General features: G+C 46.1%; 1 protein-coding gene across 1 annotated transcript; it reads left to right on the top strand.

Annotated features, from left to right (window-relative positions):
* Positions 1–758: 758 nt before the first annotated feature.
* CYTH2 (cytohesin 2) lies at positions 759–24955 on the top strand. The gene is made up of 12 exons (XM_058828903.1): positions 759–879; positions 2623–2770; positions 4282–4348; positions 6075–6193; positions 7318–7398; positions 11691–11803; positions 12789–12937; positions 14638–14750; positions 16742–16820; positions 18206–18277; positions 20506–20660; positions 24169–24955. Exons 1-12 carry the CDS (start codon positions 861–863, stop codon positions 24254–24256), a joined length of 1203 nt encoding a protein of 400 aa, XP_058684886.1. The 5' UTR covers positions 759–860; the 3' UTR covers positions 24257–24955.
* The last annotated feature ends 789 nt before the right edge of the window (positions 24956–25744 follow it).

Here is a 25744-nt window from a genome sequence, read left to right as displayed (position 1 = left end):
TGGACCGCCCAGGCCCCCGCCCCCTTTAACAAGCCCCGCCCCTTTCCCATTTAAACCCGCCCTTTGGCCACGCCCCCTTTACAAACCACGCCCACTTCAGCTCAGGCCACGCCCCCTTCCCGCCCAGACCACGCCCCCATTTCCACCCAAGCCACGCCCCTTCCTTTAAAGCCCCGCCCCCTCCGCGCCAAGCCCCGCCCACCCCGGCCCTGGCCCCGCCCCCGCATGCGGATTTTTACGGGAATTTCGCTCTTTCCAATAACAAACGAAGCGTGAAAAATCGGGAATTTCCCAGGGGGAGGAGCCTCTGGATTTTTGGGGGATTCGGGGTCGTTTCGGGGGAATTTTGGGGGATTTTGTGGGAAAATGGGAATTTCTGGGTGGAATTTTGGGATTTTGGGGGCATTTGGGGACGTTTTGGGGACCTGGAAAGGACACGCGGAAATCCAGAGAACAGATTAATATTAATGAAGCTCATAAATATTAACAAGCTCATTAATATTAATCAGAGGGCGATTAAAAGCCAATCAAAATGTGAAGTCCCGCCTCCTCAGCGATTTCCCGCTTGCTATTGGCTGAGCTCGCTGTCACTCATAATAAACCCGCGGCCACACCTTAAACGCTCTCCATTGGCCAACACTCCTGCCAATCACGCAGCCGCACGTTCCCATTGGCCAACGCTTTGAGCCCGCCCTTCACTACCTTCTATTGGTTGCGCCGCCTGTCAATCACCGCGAGCGCGGCGCTGATTGGCGGACTCGGCGGCGAGGGGCGGGAGCAGCCGTGTGGCGGAGCCGGAGCGGGCCCGGGGCCCGGCGGGGCGGGCGGAGCGGCCGAAGCGGAGCGGCCCCGGCCCCGCCATGGAGGACGGAGTTTACGGTGAGGCCGCCGAGGGCTGAGGGGAGCGGGGCGGGAAGCGGAGAGCGAGGCGGGAACCGGAAAAAGGGCGGGAAAGGTGTGAGAGGAAGGTGAGGGTTGAGGGTGGGGTGGGGGGGGGGGGGGTTTCGTGAGGCGGCGGCCATTGGCGGAGCGAGCAGCGGTCACGTGATGGGCGCGGCGGGAAAAAAGGGCGGGAGGGCGTCACGTGATTGGGCGGAACCAATCCCCGCGGGGGGGGGTGGGCGGGGACAATTCCGTGAGGGGAAATTCGGCCACGCCCCCTTTGTGCTGGGCCACTCCCCATAAAAATGCAAATTAGACCACACCCATTTCCTTATAAGGAAAGGCCACGCCCCTTTAGGTCAGACCACGCCCCGATTTCTATTTATGGGCAAAGGGGCGTGGCCTATGAGGGGTTTAATGAGAAGGCGGGGGGTTGTTAAAAGGGGCGTGGTTATGTGAGAAATGGGCGTGGCCAAGGACTGGGATCTCCCACTCTGGCATTGCTGGGGGGGTCCATGAGGAAGGGGGCGTGGCCATGAGGAAGGGGCGTGGCCAGGGACTGGGATCTCCCACTCTGGCATTGCCGGGGGGGGGGGGGTTCCCATGAGAAAGGGGCGTGGCCAGGTCTGAGGTGGGCGTGGCCAAGGACTGGGATCTCCCACTCTGGAGTTGCTGGGGGGGTTCCTATGAGGAAGGGGCGTGGCCAAGGACTGGGATCTCCCATTCTGGCATTGCTGGGGGGGGGGTTCCCGTGAGTAAGGGGGTGTGGCCAATGACCGGGATCTTCCACTCCTGCATTGCTTGGGGGGGGGTCCATGAGAAAGGGGCGTGGCCAAGGACCGGAATCTTCCATTCTGGCATTGCTGGGGGGGGTCCATGAGAAAGGGGCATGGCCAGGGACCGGGATCTCCCACTCTGGCATTGCTGGGGGGGGGGTGTCCATGAGAAAGGGGCGTGGTCATGAGGAAGGGGCGTGGCCAAGGACCGGGATCTCCCACTCTGGCATTGCTGGGGGGGTGTCCATGAAAAAGGGGCGTGGCCATGAGGAAGGGGCGTGGCCATGACGAAGAGGCGTGGCCAAGGACCGGGATCTCCCACTCTGGCGTTGCTGGGGGGGGTTCCCTGTGAGAAAGGGGCGTGGCCATGAGGAAGGGGTGTGGCCAAGGACCAGGATCTCCCACTCTGGCATTGCTTGGGGGGGGGTCCATGAGAAAGGGGCGTGGCCAAGGACCGGAATCTTCCATTCTGGCATTGCTTGGGGGGGGTCCATGAGAAAGGGGCGTGGCCAGGGACCGGGATCTTCCATTCTGGCATTGCTGGGGGGGGTTCCCATGAAAAAGGGGCGTGGTCTGGTACATTGGGGGCGTGGCCAAGGACTGGGATCTCCCACTCTGGCATTGCTGGGGGGGGTCCATGAGGAAGGGGCGTGGCCAGATCTGAGGTGGGCGTGGCCAAGGACTGGGATCTTCCATTCTGGCATTGCTGGGGGGGGTTCCCATGAGAAAGGGGCGTGGCCAAGGACCGGGATCTTCATTCTGGCATTGCTGGGGGGGGTTCCCATGAGAAAGGGGCGTGGCCAAGGACCGGGATCTTCCATTCTGCCATTGCTGGGGGGGGTTCCCATGAGGAAGGGGGCGTGGCCAGGGACCGGAATCTTCCATTCTGGCATTGCTGGGGGGGGGTTCCCGTGAGGAAGGGGCGTGGCCAGGTGCATCCAGGTGAGGTCGAGGTTCCCGGCAGTTCCCCCGGATCTGACGCCGGAAGAGCGGCGGGAGCTGGAATCCATCCGGCGCCGGAAGCAGGAGCTGCTGGGGGAGATCCAACGGCTCCGCGACGAACTCAGCGAGGCCATCAGCGAGGTCGAGGGGCTCGAGGCCAACGAGGGCAGGTGAGGAGGCTCAGAATTCCCCAAAATTCCCCAAAATCCCCCAAAATTCCCCAAAATTCCCCAAAATTCCCCAAAATTCCAACCTGGGAGCATCAAATTCCCAAAAATTCCCCAAAATTCCCCAAAATCCCTCGAAATTCCCCAAAATTCCAACCTGGGAGCATCAAATTCCCCAAAATCCCCCAAAATTACTCAAAATCCCTCGAAATTCCCCAAAATTCCAACCCGGAAGCATCAAATTCCCAAAAATTCCCCAAAATCCCCCAAAATCCCCCAAAATTCCTCATAATCCCTCAAAATTCCCCAAAATTCCAACCTGGGAGCATCAAATTCCCAAAAATTCCCCAAAATCCCCCCAAATTCCCCAAAATCCCTTGAAATTCCCCAAAATTCCAACCTGGGAGCATCAAATTCCCAAAAATTCCCCAAAATCCCCCCAAATTCCCCAAAATTCCAACCTGGGAGCATCAAATTCCCAAAAATCCCCCAAAATTCCCCAAAATCCCTCGAAATTCCCCAAAATTCCAACCCAGGAGCATCAAATTCCCAAAAATTCCCCAAAATCCCCCCAAATTCCCCAAAATCCCTCGAAATTCCCCAAAATTCCAACCCTGGAGCATCAGATTCCCAAAAATTCCCCAAAATCCCCCAAAATCCCTCGAAATTCCCCAAAATTCCAACCTGGGAGCATCAAATTTTCAAAAATTCCCCAAAATCCCCCAAAATTCCCCAAAATCCCTCGAAATTCCCCAAAATTCCAACCTGGGAGCATCAGATTCCCAAAAATCCCCCAAAATTCCCCAAAATCCCCCAAAATCCCTCGAAATTCCCCAAAATTCCCCAAAATTCCAACCTGGGAGCATCAGATTCCCAAAAATTCCCCAAAATTCCCCAAAATTCCTCAAAATCCCTCGAAATTCCCCAAAATTCCAACCCTGGAGCATCAAATTCCCCAAAATCCCCCAAAATCCCCCCAAATTCCCCAAAATCCCCCAAAATTACTCAAAATCCCTTGAAATTCCCAAAATCCCCCAAAATTCCCCAAAACCCCCTAAAATTCCCCAAAATCCCCCAAAACCCCCCAAAATTCCCCAAAATCCCTCAAAATTCCCCAAAATTCCCCGAAATTCCCCAAAATCCCCCAAAATTCCCCAAAATCCCTCGAAATTCCCCAAAATCCCTCGAAATTCCCCAAAATTCCAACCTGGGAGCATCAAATTCCCCAAAATCCCCCAAAATTACCCAAAATCCCTCAAAATCCCCCAAAACCCCCTAAAATTCCCCAAAATCCCCCAAAACCCCCCAAAAATTCCCAAAAATTCCCCAAAATTCCCAAAAATTCCCCAAAATTCCCAAAAATTCCCCAAAATTCCCCAAAAATTCCCAAAAATTCCCAAAAATTCCCCAAAAATTCCCAAAAATTCCCCAAAAATTTCCCAAAAATTCCCCAAAAATTCCCAAAAATTCCCCAAAAATTCCCCAAAATTCCCAAAATTTTCCCAAAATTCCAGCAAAACGCTGCAGAGGAACCGGAAAATGGGGATGGGACGGAAGAAATTCAACATGGATCCCAAAAAGGTGAGCGGGAATTCCGGGAATTTTGGGAATTCTGGGGGAATTTGGGAATTTTGGGGGGAATTTTTTGGGGAATTTTGGGAATTTTTGGGGGATTTTTGAGAATTTTTGGGGGGAATTTTGGGAATTTTTGGGGAAATTTTGGGGAAATTTTTGGGGGAATTTTGAGAATATTTGGGGGAAAATTTTGGGAATTTTTGGGGGAAATTTTGGGAATTTTCAGGGAAAATTTGGGAATTTTTGGGGGATTTTTGAGAATTTTTGGGGGAATTTTGGGAATTTTTGGGGGGAATTTTGGGGGAAATTTTGGGAATTTTTGGGGAAATTTTGGGGAATTTTTGGGGGAATTTTTGGAAATTTTGGGGGAATTTTGGGGGAAATTTGGGAATTTTTGGGGGAAATTTTGGAAATTTTGAGAGAAAATTTGGGAATTTTTGGGGGAATTTTGGGAATTTTTGGGGGAATTTTGGGAATTTTTTGGGGAAATTTTGGGGGAATTTTGGGGGGAATTTTTTTGGGAATTTTGGGAATTTTTGGGGGAATTTTGGGAATTTTTTGGGGAATTTTTGGGGGAATTTTGGGGAATTTTTGGGGGAAATTTTGGGGGAATTTTGGGGAATTTTTGGGGATTTTTGGGAATTTTGGGAATTTTGGGAATTTTGGGAATTCTGTTCTTTCCCAGGGGATGAAATTTGGGAATTTGGGGTCTTTTGAGTAACAAAAACGCGAATTTTTGCTCGTTTTTAATGCAAAAAATGCAATTTTTCGCTCTAAAAAATGGGAATTTTGGTGTTTTGGGGTGGGAATTTTTGGGAATTTTTGGGAATTTTTGGGAATTCTGGGAATTTTGGGAATTCTGTCCTTTCTCAAGGGATGAAATCTGGGAATTTGGGGTCTTTTGAGTAACAAAAACGCGAATTTTTGCTCGTTTTTAATGCAAAAAAAGCGATTTTTTGCTGTAAAAAATGGGAATTTTGGGGGTTTTGGGTGGGAATTTTTGGGAATTTTTGGGAATTCCGGGAATTTTGGGAATTTTGGGAATTCAGGGTCTCTTGAGGACCAAAAATATGAATTTTTAACATAAACCCCACAAGTTTTTGCTCTAAAAAATGGGAATTTTGGTGTTTTCGAGTGGGAATTTTTGGGAATTTTTGGGAATTCCGGGAATTCCGGGAATTTTGGGAATTCTGTCCTTTCCCAGGGGATGAAATTTGGGAATTTGGGGTCTTTTAAGGACCAAAAATGTGAATTTTTAACATAAAAAATGCGAATTTTCACCAATTTTCGCTGTAAAAAATGGGAATTTTGGTGTTTTGGGGTGGGAATTTTTGGGAATTTTTGGGAAATTTTGGGAATTCCGGGAATTTTGGGAATTCAGGGAAATTCTGGGAATTCTGCATCTCTTGAGGACCAAAAAATGCGAATTTTTAATGTAAAAAATGCGAATTTTCACCAATTTTCGCTATAAAAAATGGGAATTTTGGTGTTTTTGGGTGGGAATTTTTGGGAATTTTTGGGAATTTTTGGGAATTCCGGGAATTCCGGGAATTTTGGGAATTCAGCGTCTTTTGAGGACCAAAAAATGTGAATTTTTAACATAAAAAATGCGAATTTTCACCGATTTTCGCTCTAAAAAATGGGAATTTTGGTGTTTTTGGGTGGGAATTTTTGGGAATTTTTGGGAATTCCAGGAATTCCGGGAATTTTGGGAATTCTGTCCCTTTCCCAGGGGATCCAGTTCCTGGTGGAGCAGGAGCTGCTCCGGCACACGGCCGAGGACATCGCTCGGTTCCTCTACAAGGGGGAGGGGCTGAACAAAACGGCCATCGGGGATTACCTGGGAGAGAGGTACTGGGGATACTGGGAGCAACTGGGAGGGACTGGGAGGGACTGGGAGGGACTGGGAGAGGTACTGGGGAAACTGGGAGGGACTGGGAGGGGCTGGGGAGAGGTACTGGGGATACTGGGATGGACTGGGAGGGACTGGGGGGGACTGGGAGGGACTGGGGGGAACTAGGGTGGACTGGGAGGGGATTGGGAGGGACTGGGAATGGATTGGGATGGACTGGGGGAAACTGGGAGGGACTGGGAGGGGATTGGGAGGGACTGGGAGGGACTGGGAGGGGATTGGGAGGGACTGGGAGGGATTGGGGGGGATTGGGAGGGACTGGGAATGGATTGGGATGGACTGGGGGAAACTGGGAGGGACTGGGAGGGGATTGGGAGGGACTGGGAGGGACTGGGAGGGGATTGGGAGGGACTGGGAGGGAACTGGGAATGGATTGGGAATGGATTGGGGGGAACTGGGATGGACTGGGAGGGACTGGGAGGGGATTGGGAGGGAACTGGGACGGACTGGGAGGGACTGGGATGAACTGGGTTGAACTGGGAGGGGATTGGGTTGAACTGGGCTGTACTGGGTTGAACTGGGCTGTACTGGGCTGTACTGGTGTGTACTGGTGTGTACTGGGATGAACTGGGATGAACTGGGCTGTACTGGGATGAACTGGGCTGTACTGGTGTGTACTGGGCTGTACTGGGCTGTACTGGGCTGTACTGGGTTGAACTGGGCTGTACTGGGATGTACTGGGCTGTACTGGTGTGTACTGGTGTGTACTGGGCTGTACTGGGCTGTACTGGGCTGTACTGGGCTGTACTGGTGTGTACTGGGATGAACTGGGATGTACTGGGATGTACTGGTGTGTACTGGGCTGTACTGGGCTGTACTGGGCTGTACTGGTGTGTACTGGGATGAACTGGGATGAACTGGGTTGAACTGGGAGGGGATTGGGTTGAACTGGGCTGTACTGGGCTGTACTGGTGTGTACTGGGCTGAACTGGGTTGTACTGGTGTGTACTGGGATGAACTGGGATGTACTGGGAGGGGATTGGGTTGAACTGGGAGGGGATTGGGTTGAACTGGGCTGTACTGGGCTGAACTGGGATGAACTGGGACTGACCCCACCCCCCAGGGAGGAGTTTAACCTGGGTGTTCTCCACGCCTTCGTGGACCTGCACGAGTTCACCGACCTGAACCTGGTACAGGCGCTGAGGTGAGAACAGCTGGAAACAGCTGGAGACACACCTGGATACACCCAGACACACCTGGGGACAGCTGGGGACACCTGGGGACAGCTGGGGACACCTGGATACAGCTGGGGACACCTGGGGACACCTGGATACACCTGAACTCACACCTGGATACACCTGGGGACAGCTGGGGACACCTGGGGACAGCTGGGGACACCTGGGGACACCTGGGAACAGCTGGGGACACCTGGGGACACACCTGAACTCACACCTGGATACACCTGGGGACAGCTGGGGACAGCTGGGGACACCTGGGGACACCTGGGGACACCTGAACTCACACCTGGATACACCTGGGGACACACCCAGACACAGCTGGGGACACCTGGGGACACCTGGGGACACCTGGAAACACCTGGGGACACCTGGATACACCTGGATACACCTGGATACAGCTGGGGACACCTGGGGACACCTGGGGACACCTGGGGACACCTGGATAGACCTGGGGACACACCCAGACACACCTGGATACACCTGGGGACACACCCAGACACAGCTGGGGACACCTGGAAACACCTGGGGACACCTGAAGTACACCTGGACACACCTGAACACAGCTGGGGACACCTGGGGACACCTGGGGGGGGGGCTGGGGACACACTTGGATACACCTGGACACAGCTGGGGACACCTGGGAACACCTGAACTCACACCTGGGAACAGTTGGGGACACCTGGGGACACACCTGGATACACCTGGGGCACATCTGGGGACACCTGGGGACACCAGGGGGGGACTGGAGACACACCCGGACACACCTGGGGACACCTGAACTCACACCTGGACACACCTGGAAACACCTGGGGGGGCTGGGGACAGCTGGGGACACCTGGGGACACCTGGGGACACCTGGATACAACTGGGATACACCTGAACTCACACCTGGACACAGCTGGATTCACCTGGACACACCTGGGGACACCTGGGGACACCTGGATACACCTGGGATACACCTGAACTCACACCTGGACACACCTGGGGGGGCTGGGGACACACCCAGACACATCTGGATACACCTGGGAACACCTGAACTCACACCTGGACACACCTGGAATACACCTGGACACATCTGGGAACACCTGGATACACCTGGGCCCCTCCCAGGTGTATTTCTGGCACATTCCAGGTGTATTTCTGGCACATTCCAGGTGTATTTCTGGAACATTCCAGGTGTATTTCTGGCACATTCCAGGTGTATTTCTGGCACATTCCAGGTGTATTTTGGGAACATTCCAGGTGTATTTCTGGAACATTCCAGGTGTATTTCTGGAACATTCCAGGTGTATTTCTGGCACATTCCAGGTGTATTTCTGGAACATTCCAGGTGTATTTCTGGAACATTCCAGGTGTATTTCTGGAACATTCCAGGTGTATTTTTGGGAACATTCCAGGTGTATTTCTGGAACATTCCAGGTGTATTTTTGGGAATGTTTCAGGTGTATTTCTGGAACATTCCAGGTGTATTTCTGGACCATTCCAGGTGTATTTTGGGAACATTCCAGGTGTATTTCTGGCACATTCCAGGTGTATTTCTGGAACATTCCAGGTGTATTTCTGGCACATTCCAGGTGTATTTCTGGGAATGTTTCAGGTGTATTTCTGGCACATTCCAGGTGTATTTCTGGAACATTCCAGGTGTATTTCTGGCACATTCCAGGTGTATTTCTGGCACATTCCAGGTGTATTTTTTGGGAACATTCCAGGTGTATTTCTGGAACATTCCAGGTGTATTTCTGGAACATTCCAGGTCTATTTCTGGAACATTCCAGGTGTATTTCTGGGGAACATTCCAGGTGTATTTCTGGAACATTCCAGGTGTATTTCTGGGGAACATTCCAGGTGTATTTCTGGAACATTCCAGGTGTATTTCTGGCACATTCCAGGTGTATTTCTGGCACATTCCAGGTGTATTTCTGGAACATTCCAGGTGTATTTTTGGGAATGTTTCAGGTGTGTTTCTGGAACATTCCAGGTGTATTTCTGGACCATTCCAGGTGTATTTCTGGAACATTCCAGGTGTATTTCTGGCACATTCCAGGTGTATTTCTGGAACATTCCAGGTGTATTTTTGGGAACATTCCAGGTGTATTTCTGGGGAACATTCCAGGTGTATTTCTGGAACATTCCAGGTGTATTTCTGGAACATTCCAGGTGTATTTCTGGAACATTCCAGGTGTATTTCTGGCACATTCCAGGTGTATTTCTGGCACATTCCAGGTGTATTTCTGGAACATTCCAGGTGTATTTCTGGCACATTCCAGGTGTATTTTTTGGGGACATTCCGGGTGTATTTCTGGAACATTCCAGGTGTATTTCTGGAACATTCCAGGTGTATTTCTGGCACATTCCAGGTGTATTTTGGGAACATTCCAGGTGTATTTTTGGGAACATTCCAGGTGTATTTCTGGGAACATTCCAGGTGTATTTCTGGAACATTCCAGGTGTATTTCTGGAACATTCCAGGTGTATTTTTTGGGAACATTCCAGGTGTTTTTTGGGAACATTCCAGGTGTATTTCTGGAACATTCCAGGTGTATTTCTGGCACATTCCAGGTGTATTTCTGGATCGTTCCAGGTGTATTTTTGGGAACATTCCAGGTGTATTTCTGGAACATTCCAGGTGTATTTCTGGCACATTCCAGGTGTATTTCTGGAACATTCCAGGTGTATTTCTGGAACATTCCAGGTGTATTTTTTGGGAACATTCCAGGTGTATTTCTGGAACATTCCAGGTGTATTTCTGGCACATTCCAGGTGTATTTTTTGGGAACATTCCAGGTGTATTTCTGGAACATTCCAGGTGTATTTCTGGAACATTCCAGGTCTATTTCTGGAACATTCCAGGTGTATTTCTGGGGAACATTCCAGGTGTATTTCTGGAACATTCCAGGTGTATTTCTGGGGAACATTCCAGGTGTATTTCTGGAACATTCCAGGTGTATTTCTGGCACATTCCAGGTGTATTTCTGGCACATTCCAGGTGTATTTCTGGAACATTCCAGGTGTATTTTTTGGGAACATTCCAGGTGTTTTTTGGGAACATTCCAGGTGTATTTCTGGCACATTCCAGGTGTATTTCTGGCACATTCCAGGTGTATTTCTGGCACATTCCAGGTGTATTTCTGGAACATTCCAGGTGTATTTTTGGGAATGTTTCAGGTGTGTTTCTGGAACATTCCAGGTGTATTTCTGGAACATTCCAGGTGTATTTCTGGAACATTCCAGGTGTATTTCTGGAACATTCCAGGTGTATTTCTGGCACATTCCAGGTGTATTTCTGGCACATTCCAGGTGTATTTCTGGAACATTCCAGGTGTATTTCTGGCACATTCCAGGTGTATTTTTTGGGGACATTCCGGGTGTATTTCTGGAACATTCCAGGTGTATTTCTGGAACATTCCAGGTGTATTTCTGGCACATTCCAGGTGTATTTTGGGAACATTCCAGGTGTATTTTTGGGAACATTCCAGGTGTATTTCTGGGAATGTTTCAGGTGTATTTCTGGCACATTCCAGGTGTATTTCTGGAACATTCCAGGTGTATTTCTGGAACATTCCAGGTGTATTTTTTGGGAACATTCCAGGTGTATTTTTGGGAACATTCCAGGTGTATTTTTGGGGGTGTTTCAGGTGTATTTCTGGAACATTCCAGGTGTATTTCTGGCACATTCCAGGTGTATTTCTGGAACATTCCAGGTGTATTTCTGGAACATTCCAGGTGTATTTCTGGCACATTCCAGGTGCATTTTGGGGAACATTCCAGGTGTATTTCTGGAACATTCCAGGTGTATTTTTTGGGAACATTCCAGGTGTATTTCTGGAACATTCCAGGTGTATTTCTGGCACATTCCAGGTGTATTTCTGGAAGATTCCAGGTGTATTTCTGGCACATTCCAGGTGTATTTCTGGAACATTCCAGGTGTATTTCTGGCACATTCCAGGTGTATTTCTGGCACATTCCAGGTGTATTTCTGGAACATTCCAGGTGTATTTCTGGAACACTCCAGGTGTATTTCTGGCACATTCCAGGTGTATTTCTGGAACATTCCAGGTGTATTTCTGGAACATTCCAGGTGTATTTTTTGGGAACATTCCAGGTGTATTTCTGGAACATTCCAGGTGTATTTCTGGAACATTCCAGGTGTATTTCTGGCACATTCCAGGTGTATTTCTGGAACATTCCAGGTGTATTTTTGGGAACATTCCAGGTGTATTTCTGGAACATTCCAGGTGTATTTTTGGGGGTGTTTCAGGCAGTTCCTGTGGAGTTTCCGGCTGCCGGGGGAGGCGCAGAAGATCGATCGGATGATGGAGGCGTTCGCACAACGTTACTGCCTCTGCAACCCCGGGGTGTTCACCTGTACAGGTAACAGCAACACCTGCACAGGTGACAACACCTGGGGACACCTGGGGACACACCTGGGGACACCTGGGGACACCTGGACCCACCTGGGGACACACCTGGGGACACCTGGACACACCTGGGGACACCTGGGGACACCTGGACACACCTGGACACATCTGGGGACACCTGGGGACACATCTGGGGACACCTGGACACACCTGGACACACCTGGACACACCTGGGGACACCTGGGGACACCTGGACACACCTGAGGACACCTGGGGACACCTGGGGACACTTGGACACACCTGGACACACCTGGACACAGCTGGGGACACACCTGGGGACACCTGGGGACACACCTGGACACACCTGGACACACCTGGATGGAACAGGGTCACAATTGGCTGGGACAGGGTCACACCTGGAGTGATTTGGGTCACACTTGGAGACACCTGGGGACACCTGGGGACACCTGGGGACACCTGGGGACACTTGGGGACACCTGTCACACCTGTCACCTGTCAGACACCTGTTACGTGCTGTCCTTCGCGGTGATCATGCTCAACACCAGCCTGCACAACCCCAACGTTCGGGACCCACCTGGACACACGTGTTACCTGTCACACACCTGTCACACACCTGTCTCACACCTGTCACACACCTGTCACACACCTGTCACACCTGGGGACACCCTGACACACCTGGGTCACACCTGGGGACACACCTGGACACACCTGGATGGAACAGGGTCACAATTGGCTGGGACAGGGTCACACCTGGAGTGATTTGGGTCACACTTGGGGACACTTGGGGACACCCTGACACACCTGTCACACCTGTCACACACCTGTCACACACCTGTCACCTGTCAGACACCTGTCACACACCTGTCACACACCTGTCACCTGTCACACACCTGTCACACACCTGTCACCTGTCACACACCTGTCACACACCTGTCACACACCTGTCACACACCTGTCACACACCTGTCACCTGTCAGACACCTGTTACGTGCTGTCCTTCGCGGTGATCATGCTCAACACCAGCCTGCACAACCCCAACGTTCGGGACAAGCCCTCGGCCGAGCGCTTCGTGGCCATGAACCGCGGCATCAACGACGGCGGCGACCTGCCCGAGGAGCTGCTCAGGGTGGGGGAGGGGACAGGTGTGGGGGGGGAGGGGGAGGGGACAGGTGTGGGACAGGTGTGGGGGAGGGGTCTGGGGGTGAAATCTGGGAAAAAAACTGGGAAAAAATGGGAGAAAAACGGGAATTTTGGGAGGGTTTGAAGGGGTTTGGAGGGGTTTGGGGGCGTGGTTTGGGTCTTTTTGGGGGCGTGGCTTGTGTGGGTGTGGTCGGTGAGTGTGGGGGAGGGGTCCAAGGGTGGGGGAGGGGTCTGGGGGTGAAATCTGGGAAAAAACCCGGGAAAAAACGGGTGGAAATGGGGAAATTTGGGAGGTTTTAGGGGGTTTTGGAGCCATTTGGGGGCGTGGCTTGTGTGGGTGTGGTCAGGTGTGGGGGAGGGGACAGGGGTGGGGGAGGGGTCCAAGGGTGGGGGAGGGGTCTGGGGGCGAAATCCCGGGAAAAAACGGGAGAAAAATGGGAATTTTGGGAGGGTTTGAAGGGGTTTGAATGGGAATTGGGGGCGTGGCTTTATGTGGGTGTGGCCGGTGGGCGTGGCCAGGGGTGGGGGAGGGGTCCAAGGGTGGGGGAGGGGTCTGAGGGTGAAATCTGGGAAAAAACCCGGGAAAAAATGGGAGAAAAATGGGAATTTTGGGAGGGTTTGAAGGGGTTTGAATGGGAATTGGGGGCGTGGCTTTTGTGGGTGTGGTCAGGTGTGGGGGAGGGGACAGGTGTGGGACAGGGGTGGGGGAGGGGACAGGTGGGGGAGGGGTCTGGGGGCAAAATCCCGGGAAAAAATGGGTGGAAAACGGGAATTTTGGGAGGTTTTAGGGGGGGTTTAGAGGGATTTGGGGGCGTGGTTTGGGTCATTTTGGGGGCGTGGTTTATTCGGGTGTGGTCGGTGGGCGTGGCCAGGGGTGGGGGAGGGGTCCAAGGGTGGGGGAGGGGTCTGGGGGTGAAATCTGGGAAAAAAAACGGGAAAAAATGGGGGAAAAATGGGAATTTTGGGAGGGTTTGAAGGGGGTTTGGAGGGATTTGGGGGCGGAGTTTATTTTTCCCCAAATCCCCAAAATTTCCACCTGAAATCCCCCAAAATCCCCCCAAACCCTCCCAAATCCCCCCAAAATTCCCAAATTCCCCCCCAAATCCCCAAATTTTCCCCCAAAATTCCCCAAAATCCCCCTCAAATCCCAGAATTTCCTCTCAAAAATCCCGGAATTTTTCCAAAAATTCCAGAATTCTCTCCAAATCCCAAAATTTCCACCTCAAATCCTCCCAAATCCCCCCAAACCTTCCCAAATCCCCCCAAAATTCCTGAATTCCCCCCCAAATCCCCAAATTTCCCCCTGAAATTCCGCAAAATCCCCCCTAAATCCCAGAATTTCCTCCCAAATCTTCCATAAATCCCAGAATTACCCCAAAAATCCCAGAATTCTCCCCAAAATCCCCCCCAAATCCCCAAATTTCCTCCTGAAATTCCCCCAAATCCTCCCAAATCCCCCCAAAAATTCCCGAATTCCCCCCGAAATTCCCCAAAATCCCCCTCAAATCCCAGAATTTCCTCCCAAAAATCCCAGAATTCTCCTCAAAATTCCAGAATTCTCCCAGAAATTTCCCCCAAATCCCAAAATTTCCACCTGAAATCCCCCCAAACCCTCCCAAATCCCCCAAAATCCCCCCGAAATTCCCAAATTTCCCCCTGAAATTCCTGAAATTCCCGGAATTCCAGAACCTCTACGAGAGCATCCGCTCGGAGCCCTTCAAGATCCCCGAAGACGACGGCAACGACCTCACCCACACCTTCTTCAACCCCGACCGCGAGGGTTGGCTCCTGAAGCTGGGTGAGCCCCCAATTCCCCCCTCACCCCCGAATTCCCAAAGAATTCCCAAAGAATTCCCAAAAATTCCCCAAAAAATCCCGCTGGAATTCCACAAAAATTCCGATTTTTGGGCATTTTTTGATGATTTTTGGGGGTTTTTTGTTGCTTTAATTGGGTGGGGGTTGGGTTTGGCCACGCCCACCTCACCTGGGAGAGGCCACGCCCCCAAATTCCCAAAGAATTCCCAAAAAATTCCCAAAAAATCCGGGTGGAATTCCACAAAAATTCCGATTTTTGAGCATTTTTTGATGATTTTTGGGTATTTTTTGTTGCTTTAATTGGGTGGGGGTTGGGTTTGGCCACGCCCACAACACCTGGGAGAGGCCACGCCCCCAAATTCCCAAAAATTCCCAAAAATTCCCAAAAATTTCCAGTGGAATTCCACAAAAATTCCGATTTTTGGGCATTTTTTGATGATTTTTTGGGTTTTTTTGTTGATTTAATTGGGTGGGGGTTGGGTTTGACCACGCCCACTTCACCTGGGAGAGGCCACGCCCCCAAATTCCCAAAAAATCCCGGTGGAATTCCCAAAAAATCCCAATTTTTGGGAATTTTTGGGAGCTTTATTGAGGCCACGCCCCCTCCCAGTTCCCCCCAGTTCCTCCCAGTTGGATTTTGTTGAATTTTAATGGAATTTTTTTCTCTTTTTTTTTAATTTTCTTTCCCTAAAAATCCCCAAATTCCCAAAATTCCCAAAATTCCCACGAAATTCCCAAAATTTTACTCCAAATCCTCCCAAAATTCCCAAAATTCCTCCCAAATTCCCACGAAATTCCCCCCAAAATTCCCAAATCTTCTCCAAATCCTCCCCAAATTCCCCCAATTTTTCTCCAATCTTCCTTAAATTCCCTTGAAATTCCCAAATTTCCCCCAAAATTCCCCGAATTCCCCCAAAATTCTCCAAATTTCCCCCAAAATTTCCCAAATTTCCCCCAAAATTCCCCAAATTCCCACAAAATTCCCCAAATTCCCCCCAAAATTCCCCAAATTTCCCCCAAAATTCCCCAAATTTCCCCAAAATTCCCAAATTTCCCCCCAAATTCCCCAAATTTCCCCCAAAATTCCCCAAATTCCCACAAAATTCCCCAAATTTCCCCCAAAATTCCCGAATTTCCCCTCCCCCCCCTTTTGCTGCCTTTGGGACCCCCCAGGAGGTGAGTGGGGGAGGGGCAGAGCTTGGGACCCCCAAAATCCTCCCCAAAATTCCCAAAATTCCCCCAAAATTCCTCAAATTCCTCAAATTCCCCCAATTTTCCCCCAAATCCCCCAAATTTTCCCCAAAATCCCAAATTTTTCCCCAAATTCTCCCCAATTCCCCCCAGATTCCTTCAAAATCCCCCAAATTTTGCCCCAAGGATCCCAAAATTCCCAAAATTTCCCCAAAATTCCCCCAAAATTCCCCAAAAATTCCCCAAGAATTCCCCAAATCCACCCAAGAATTCCCAAAATTCCCTAAAAATTCCCAGAATTCCCCAAAAATTCCCAAAACTCCCCCAAAAATTCCCAAAGTCCCCCCAAAAATTCCCAAAGTCCCCCCAAAATTCCCCAAATCCACCCAAAAATTCCCAAAATTCCCCCAAAATTCCCAAAGTCCCCCCAAAATTCTCCAAATCTACCCCAAAATTCCCTAAATCCACCCAAAAATTCCCAAAATTCCCCCAAAATTCCCAAAATTCACCCAAAATTCCCCAAATCCACCCAAAAATTCCCAGAATTCCCCAAAAGTTCCCAAAATTCCCCCAAATTTCCAAAATTCCCCCAAAATCCCCTGAAAATTTTCCAAATCCTCCCAAAAATTCCCAAAATTCCCCCAAAATTCTCCAAAAATTCCCCAAAATTCCCCAAAAATTCCCAAAAAATTCCCCAAATGCACCCAGGAATTCCCAAAATTCCCCCGAAATTCCCAAAATTCCCCAAATTCCCCCAAAATTCCCCAAATCCCCCCGGATCCGCAGGCGGGCGGGTGAAGACGTGGAAGCGCCGCTGGTTCATCCTCACCGACAACTGCCTCTACTACTTCGAGTACACCACGGTGAGCCCCCAAAACCACCCAAAATCACCCAAAATCACCCAAAATCACCCCAAAATCACCCCGAAATCACCCAAAATCACCCCAAAATCACCCAAAATACCCCGAAATCACCCAAAATCACCCCAAAACCACCCAAAATCACCCCAAAATCACCCCAAATCACCCAAAATCACCCAAAATCACCCCAAATCACCCCAAAACCACCCAAAATCACCTGAAATCACCCAAAATCACCCCAAAATCACCCAAAACCACCCAAAATCACCCCAAAATCACCCAAAATCACCCCAAAACCACCCAAAATCACCCCAAAATCACCCAAAATCACCCCGAAATCACCCAAAATCACCCAAAATTCAACAAAATCACCCCAAAATCACCCCAAAATCAGCCCAAAATCACCCAAAATCACCCCAAAATCACCCAAAATCACCCAAAATACCCCAAAATCCAACAAAATCCACCCAAAATACCCCAAAATCCACCCAAAATCCCAAAATTCTGACTCAGAATTACAAAAATCCCCCCAAGAATTCCCAGAATTCCCAAAAATCCCCAAAATCCGACGCAAAATTACCAAAATCCCCCCCAAAATCCCGAAAATTCACCTCAAAATCCCAAAAATCCGACCCGAAATTCCCAAAAATCCCCAAATTTTGCTCCAAAATCCCAAAAATTCTCCCCAAATCCCCCAAAATCCCCAAAAATTCCCCAAAATTTCCCAAAAATTCCCCAAAATTTCCCCAAAATTCCCCAAAAATTCCCCAAAAATTCCCCAAAAATTCCCAAAAATTCCCCAAAAATTCCCAAAAATTCCCCAAAATTCCCCAAAATTTCCCCAAAATTCCTCAAAATTTCCCAGAAATTCCCCAAAATTTCCCAAAATTTCCCAAAATTCCCAAAAATTCCCTAAAAATTCCCCAAAATTCCCCAAAATTTCCCAGAAATTTTCCAAAATTCCCCAAAATTCCCCCAGAATCCCCAAAATCCCCCCAAAATTCCCAAAAATTCCCTAAAAATTCCCAAAAATTCCCCCAAAAATTCCAAAAAATTCCCCAAAATTCCCCAAAATTTCCCAGAAATTCCCCAAAATTTCCCAAAATTCCCCAAATTTCCCAAAATTCCCCAAAATTCCCCAAAATTCCCAAAAAATTCCCAAAAAATTCCCAAAAAATTCCCAAAAATTCCCCAAAATTCCCCAAAATTCCCCAAAATTTTCAAAAATCGTCCAAAATTTCCCAAAATCCCCCCAAAAATTCCCAAAAAATTCCAAAAAAATTCCCCAAATTTCCCCGAAATTCCCCCAAATTCCCTCTGGAATTGCTGGAATTCCCGGATTTCTGCCGGAATTCCCGGATTTCTCCCGGAATTCCCGGATTTCCCAGGACAAGGAGCCGCGCGGGATCATCCCCCTGGAGAACCTGAGCATCCGCGAGGTCGAGGATCCCCGCAAGCCGGTGAGCCCCGGAATTCCCAAAAATTCCTGGAATTCCTGGAAAAAAATCCTGGAATTCCCAAAAAAACCCCTCGGAATTCCCGGAAAAGAACTTGGAATTCCTGGGAAAAACCTGGAATTCCTGGGGAAAAATGTGGAAGAAAAAACAACCTGGAATTCCCCCAAAAACTCCTGGAATTCCCAAAAAAACCCCTGGAATTCCCATAAAAACCTGGAATTTCCAAAAAACCCCCGGAATTCCTGGAAAAAACAACCTGGAATTCCCCAAAAAATCTCCTGGAATTCCCAAAAAACCCCAGAATTCCCCAAAAAACTCCCCCAAAACTCAAAATCACCCAAAAAATCCCATTTTTTCCCCATTTTTTTCCCATTTTTTCCCCATTTTTTCCCCATTTTTTCTCGTTTTCCCCTGGAATTTTTTCCTGGATTTCTCTGGGTTTTCCCAATTTTTTCTCATTCCCAAACAATTCCAACCCCCCAAAAATCCCTAAAAAATCCCTAAAAAATCCCCCAAAAAATCCAAAAAAAATCCAAAAAAAATCCCCCAAAAAATTCCCATTTTTTCCCAGATTTTTTCCCTTTTTTTCCCCAAATTCCCTGGAATTTTTCCCAGGATTTCTCTGGATTTTCCCACTTTTTTCTCCTTCCCAACTCTCCAAAAATCCCTAAAAAATCCCAGAAAAATTCACAAAAAATTCTCAAAAAACTCTCAAAAAAATTCAAAAAAAATCCCAAAAAAATCCCAAAAAATCCCATTTTTTCCCAGATTTTTTCCCAATTTTTTCCCCAAAATTCCATGAATTTTTCCCGGGATTTTTCCATATTTTCCAGGAAAAAAAAAACCCAAAAATTCCCAAAAATTCTCAAAAAATTCACAAAAAAATCCCCCCAAAAATCCCATTTTTTCCCTGTTTTTTCCCAGTTTTTTTTCCATTTTTTTTTCCCCTGAATTCCCAGGATTTCTCTGGATTTTCCCATTTTTCCCTCATTCCCAAACCACTCCAACCCTAAAAAAACCCCAAAAAATAAAAAAAAAATTAAAAAAAAAACCTCAAAAAAACCCCAAAAAAATCCAAAACAAATCCAAAAAAAATCCATTTTTTCCCAGATTTTTTTCCGGATTTTTTCCCCAAAATTCCATGAATTTTTCCCGGGATTTTTCCCTCATTCCCAAACCACTCCAGCCCTAAAAAAAACCCCAAAAAATAAGAAAAAATCCCAAAAAACCTCAAAAAAATCCCCCAAAAATCCCATTTTTCCCGGATTTTCCCATTATTTTTTCCCATTATTTTTTCCATGAATTCCCAAGATTTTCCCCAATTTTTCCCGGATTTTCCCCAATTTTTCCTTTCTCCTAAACAACTCCAACCCCTAAAAAATCCCCCAAAAAATCCACAAAAAATTCACAAAAAATTGCAAAATAATTCCATTTTTTCCCAGTTTTTTTCCCTTTTTTTCCCCAAATTCCCTGGAATTTTTCCCAGGATTTCTCTGGATTTTCCCACTTTTTTCTCCTTCCCAGCTCTCCAAAAATCCCTAAAAAATCCCAGAAAAATTCACAAAAAATCCTCAAAAAACTCTCAAAAAATTCCAAAAAAAAATCAAAAAAAAATCCAAAAAAATCCCATTTTTTCCCAGATTTTTTCCCAATTTTTTCCCCAAAATTCCATGAATTTTTCCCGGGATTTTTCCCTCATTCCCAAACCATTCCCACCCTAAAAAAACCCCAAAATTAAAATAAAATCAAAAAAAAACCTCAAAAAAATCCTCAAAAAATCCCATTTTTTCCCAGATTTTTTCCCATTTTTTTTCCCAAATTCCCTGGAATTTTTCCCAGGAATTCCCAGGATTTTTCCCTCATTCCCAAACCATTCCCACCCTAAAAAAACCCCAAAAATAAGAAAAAATCCCCAAAAAACTTCAAAAAATTCCAAAAAAAATCCAAAAAAAATCCCAAAAAAATCCAAAAAAATCCCATTTTTTCCCGGGTTTTTTCCCCAAAATTCCATGAATTTTTCCAGGGTTTTTCCCTCATTCCCAAACCACTCCAACCCTAAAAAAACCCCAAAAAAAGAGAATAAAATCCCCAAAAAACTTCAAAAAAATCCAGAAAAAATCCAAAAAAAATTCCAAAAAAACCCCAAAAAATCCCATTTTTTCCCAGATTTTTTCCCAATTTTTTCCCCAAAATTCCATGAATTTTTCCCGGGATTTTTCCCTGTTTTCCAGCACTGTTTCGAGCTCTACATCCCCAACAACAAGGGCCAGCTGATCAAGGCGTGTAAGACGGAGGCGGACGGGCGCGTGGTGGAGGGGAACCACGTCGTTTATCGCATCTCCGCCCCCAGCCGCGAGCAGAAGGACGAGTGGATCAAATCCATCCAGTGAGAGAGGGGGAAAAATTCCAGGGAAATCCTGGAAAAATCCATGGGAAAATTCCTGGGAATTTTTGGGGGGGGTTAAAGGGGGGTTTGGGGCTTTTAAATGGGATTTTTGGGGATTTTTTGGGGGTTTATGTGGGATTTTAAGGGTTAAAAATTGGGATTTTAAGGGTTAAAAATGGGATTTTAAGTGGGGCTTAAAGGGTTAAAAAATTGGGTTGAAAGGGTTAAAAAATGGGATTTTTTTGGGGGATTTTTTGGGATCAAATCCATCCAGTGAGAGAGGGGGAAAATTCCAGGGAAATCCCAGAAAAATCCCGGAAAAATCCATGGGAAAATTCCTGGGAATTTTTGGGAGGGGTTTGGGGCTTTTAAATGGGATTTTTGGGGATTTTTTGAGGGTTTATGTGGGATTTTAAGGGTTAAAAATTGGGATTTTAAGGGTTAAAAATGGGATTTTTAAATGGGGTTTAAAGGGTTAAAAATTTGGGTTTTAAAGGGTTAAAAGTGGGAGTTTTAAGGATTAAAAATGGGGTTTTAAGGGTTAAAAATGGGGATTTTAAGGGTTAAAAATGGGGATTTTAAGGGTTAAAAATGGGATTTTTTTAAGGGTTAAAAATGGGGATTTTAAGGGTTAAAAATGGGGAGTTTTAAGGGTTAAAAGTTGGGACTTTAAGGGTTAAAAATGGGACTTTAAAGGGTTAAAAAATGGAGTTTCAAAGGGTTAAAAATGGGATTTTTTGGGATCAAATCCATCCAGTGAGAGAGGGGAAAATTCCAGGGAAATCCCGGAAAAGTTCCAGAAAAATCCATGGGAAATTCTGGGAAAATTCTGGGAATTATTGGGAGGGATTAAATGGGGTTTAAAGGGTTAAAAATGGGATTTTAAGGGTTAAAAAATGGGGTTTCAAAGGGTTAAAAATGGCATTTTTTTGGGATCAAATCCATCCAGTGAGAGAGGGGAAAATTCCAGGGAAATCCCGGAAAAATTCCGGAAAAATCCGTGGGAAAATTCCTGGGAATTTTTTTTAAATTTTAAATGGGATTTTTGGGAGGTAAAATGGGATTTTAAGGGTTAAAAATGGGGTTTAAAGGGTTAAAAATGGGATTTTTAAGAGGGGTTTAAAGGGTTAAAAAATTGGGTTTTAAAGGGTTAAAAGTGGGAGTTTTAAGGGTTAAAAATTGGGATTTTAAGGGTTAAAAATGGGATTTTAAGGGTTAAAAATTGGGATTTAAAGGGTTAAAAAATGGGATTTTAAAGGGTTAAAAAATGGAGTTTCAAAGGGTTAAAAATGGGATTTTTTGGGATCAAATCCATCCAGTGAGAGAGGGGAAAAATTCCAGGGAAATCCCGGAAAAATCCATGGGAAAATTCCTGGGAATTTTGGGGATTATTGGGTGGGGTTAAATGGGGTTTAAAGGGTTAAAAATGGGATTTTTTTGGGGGATTTTTTGGGGGGTTTATGTGGGATTTTAAGGGTTAAAAATGGGGTTTTAAAGGGTTAAAAATGGGATTTTAAGGGGGGTTTAAGGGATTAAAAAATGGGGTTTAAAGGGTTAAAAAATAGGATTTTTTTGGGGTGAAAAATGAGATTTTTAAGGGTTAAAAATGGGATTTTAAGGGTTAAAAAATGGGGCTTAAAGGGTTAAAAAATGGGATTTTTTGGGTCAAAAATTGAGATTTTTAAGGGTTAAAAATGGGATTTTTTAGGGGGTTGAAAATGGGATTTTAAAGGTTAAAAAATGGGATTTTTTGGGTCAAAAATTGGGATTTTTAAGGGTTAAAAATGGGATTTTAAGAGGAATTTAAAGGGTTAAAAAATGGGGCTGAAAGGGTTAAAAAATGGGATTTTTTTTGGGTCAAAAATTGAGATTTTTAAGGGTTAAAAATGGGATTTTTTGGGGTTAAAAAATGGAGTTTTAAAGGGTTAAAAAATAGAATTTTTTGGGGTTAAAAATGGGATTTTTTAAGGGTTAAAAAATGGAGTTTTTAAGGGGGGTTTAAAGGGTTAAAAAATGGAATTTTGGGGGGGGTTGGAAATGGGATTTAAAGAGTTAAAAAATGGGAATTTTTAGGATTGAATTGGTCCTGGAATTCCTGGGAAAATTCCTGGAATTATTCCCTAAAAAATGCCCCAAAAATCCCCCCCAAAAATTCCCAAAATCCCCCAAAACTCCCTGAAAAAAATCCCAAAAAATTCCCCCAAAATTCCCAAAAAATTCCCAAAAAATTCCCAAAAAATTCCCCAGTTTCCCCCTCCCAAAATTCCCAAAATTCCCCCCAAAAATTCCCAAAATTCCCTCAAAAATTTCCCAAAATTCCCAAAAAAATCAACCAAAACTCTTCAAAAACCCCCAAAATTCCCTTTAAAAAATCACCAAAAAATTCCCAAAAAGTCCCAAAAAATTCCCGAAAAAATCCCAAAAGAATCCCTCGAATTCCCCACTCCCAAAATTCCCAAAAATTCCCAAAATTCCAAAAAAAAATTCCCAAAAAATCCACCAAAACCCTCCAAAAAACCCCAAAATTCTCCTAAAAAAATCCCAAAAAATTCCCCAAAAAAATCTCAAAAAATTCCCAAAAAAATCCAAAAAAATTCCCAAAAAATTCCCAAAAAAATTCCCCAAAAAATTCCCCAGAAAATTCCCCAAAAAATCCCAAAAAATTCCTGAAAAATTCCCCAGTTTCCCCCCTCCCAAAATTCCCAAAATTCCCCCCAAATATTCCCAAAATTCCCTCAAAAATCTCCCAAAATTCCCAAAAAAATCAACCAAAACTCTTCAAAAACCCCCAAAATTCCCTTTAAAAAATCACCAAAAAATTCCCAAAAAATTCCCAAAAAATTCCCCAGTTCCCCCCTCCCAAAATTCCCAAAATTCCCCCCAAAATTCCCAAAAAAATCCACCAAAATGCCCCAAAAAACCCCAAAATTCTCCTAAAAAATCCCCAAAATTCCCAAAAAAATTCCCAAAAAATTCCCCAAAAAATCCCAAAAATTCCCAAAAAAATCCCAAAAAATTTCCAAAAAAAACCCTCAAATTGCCCACTCCCAAAATTCCCAAAAATTCCCAAAATTGCAAAAAATATTCCCAAAAGATCCACCAAAACCCTCCAAAAAACCCCAAAATTTTCCTAAAAAAATCCCCAAAATTCCCCAAAAAATCCCAAAAAATTCCCCATAAAATCAAAAAAATTCCCCAAAAAATCCAAAAAAATTCCCCAAGAAATCCAAAAAAATTCCCAAAAAAAAATCCCAAAAATGCCCCAAAAAATTCCCAAAAAATTTCCAAAAAAACCCCCAAAAATTCCCCAAAAAATCCAAAAAAATTCCCCAAAAAATCCCCAAAAATTCCCCAAAAATTCCAAAAAATTCCCCAAAAAATCCCCAAAAATTCCCCAAAAAATCCCAAAAATTCCCCAAAAAATCCCAGAAAATTCCCAAAAAAATCCCCAAAAATTCCCCCTTCCCAAAATTCCCAGAATTCCCTGAAAATTCCCGGAATTCCGCAGGGCTGCCGTGAGCGTGGATCCGTTCTACGAGATGCTGGCGGCGCGGAAAAAGCGAATTTCCGTCAAGAAAAAGCCGGAAAATCCCTAAAAAAACTCGGAAAAGGGGGCGGGACCCCCGGAATTCCCACCCAAAACCTCCCAGAATTCCCAAAATTTGGGGAATTCCCAAAAAAAATTCCTCCCCCACCCCCCCTCGGGACTGGGAGAGGATGAGGAAGCAGCGGGAGCTTCCGGAATCGGCGCCGGATTCCCCGGAATTCCCAAAAATTCCCCCCCGGGAGCCCCAGAATTCCCAAAAATCCCCTTGGGAATCCCAAAAATTCCCAAAATTCCCTTTGGGAGCCCCAAAATTCCCTCTGGGAATCCCAAAAATTCCCCCTGGGAGCCCCAGGATTCCCAAAATTCTCCTTGGGAATTCCAAAAATTCCCAAAATTCCCCCTGGGAATCCAAAAAAATCCCAAAATTCCCCCTGGGAATCCCAAAAATTCCCAAATTTTCCCTTGGGAATCCCAAAAATTCCCAAATTTCCCCTTGGGAATCCCAAAAATTCCCAGATTTCCCTCTGGGATTCCCAAATTTTCCCCCTGGGATTCCCCAAATTCCCAAAATTCCCCTTGGGAATCCCGAAAATTCCCAAAATTTCCCTTGGGAATCCCAGAAATTCCCAAAATTCCCCCCTGGAATTCCCAGAATTCCCAGATTTCCCCCCAGAATTCCCAAATTTCCCCCCGGAATTCCCAAAATTCCCAAATTTCCCCTCCCATTTTGGGGCTCCCGGGGGCTCCCGGCCCCTCCCCCCCCCTCCCCTCCCCCCTCCTCTTTATTTATGATCCCCAAATAAAAACCGGAGAAATTCCAGAGGAATTCGGGAATTTTCGTGTTTTTTTGGGAATTTGGGAAGGGGTCGGGACATTGGGGGGGGAGGGGAGGGAGGAGACGATTTTTGGGAATTTTTTGGGAATTTTTATGGAATTTTTTGGGGATTTTTTGGGAATTTTTTGGGAATTTTTTGGGAATTTTTTGGGGATTTTTTTGGATTTTTTGGGGGATTTTTTTGGAATTTTTTTGGAATATTTTTGGATTTTTTGTGGAATTTTTTTGGAATTTTTATGGAATTTTTTGGGAATTTTTTTGGAATTTTTATGGAATTTTTTTGGATTTTTTTTGGAATTTTTTGGGATTTTTTTGGGATTTTTTGTGGAATTTTTGGGGGGAATTTTTTGGGGTAAATTTTTGTGGAATTTTTGGGAATTTCTTTGGAATTCTTTGGAGTAAATTTGGGGGAATTTTTGGGGATTTTTTTGGGGAATTTTCGGGATAAATTTTGTGGGAACTTTTTGGAATTTCTTGGGAATTTTTTTTAATTTTTGGGGAATTTTTTTTGAATTTTTGGGAATTTTCTGGTGGAATTTTTTGGGATTTTTTGGGAACTTTTGGGAATTTTTTGGGAATTTTGTGGAATTTTTTGGGATTTTTTTGGAATTTTTAGGGATTTTTTGGGGGAATTTTTCGGGAATTTTTTGGTGGAATTTTTTGGGGATTTTTTTTGAATTTTTGGGCATTTTTGGGGGGAGT

This window comes from Poecile atricapillus, unplaced genomic scaffold, assembly GCF_030490865.1.
Source record: "Poecile atricapillus isolate bPoeAtr1 unplaced genomic scaffold, bPoeAtr1.hap1 scaffold_318, whole genome shotgun sequence".
Classification (NCBI taxonomy): domain Eukaryota; kingdom Metazoa; phylum Chordata; class Aves; order Passeriformes; family Paridae; genus Poecile; species Poecile atricapillus.
The sequence above is the reverse complement of the archived record's forward strand: the minus strand, read 5'-3'. Positions and strand labels throughout refer to the sequence as shown.

Excerpts from the sequence above, each read along its gene's own strand:
- CYTH2 (XM_058828903.1), top strand. Across the intron at positions 12,938-14,637 it reads TGCCCGAGGAGCTGCTCAGG|AACCTCTACGAGAGCATCCG; the intron begins GTGGGGGAGGGG and ends CCGGAATTCCAG. Across the intron at positions 14,751-16,741 it reads GGTTGGCTCCTGAAGCTGGG|AGGCGGGCGGGTGAAGACGT; the intron begins TGAGCCCCCAAT and ends CCCCGGATCCGC.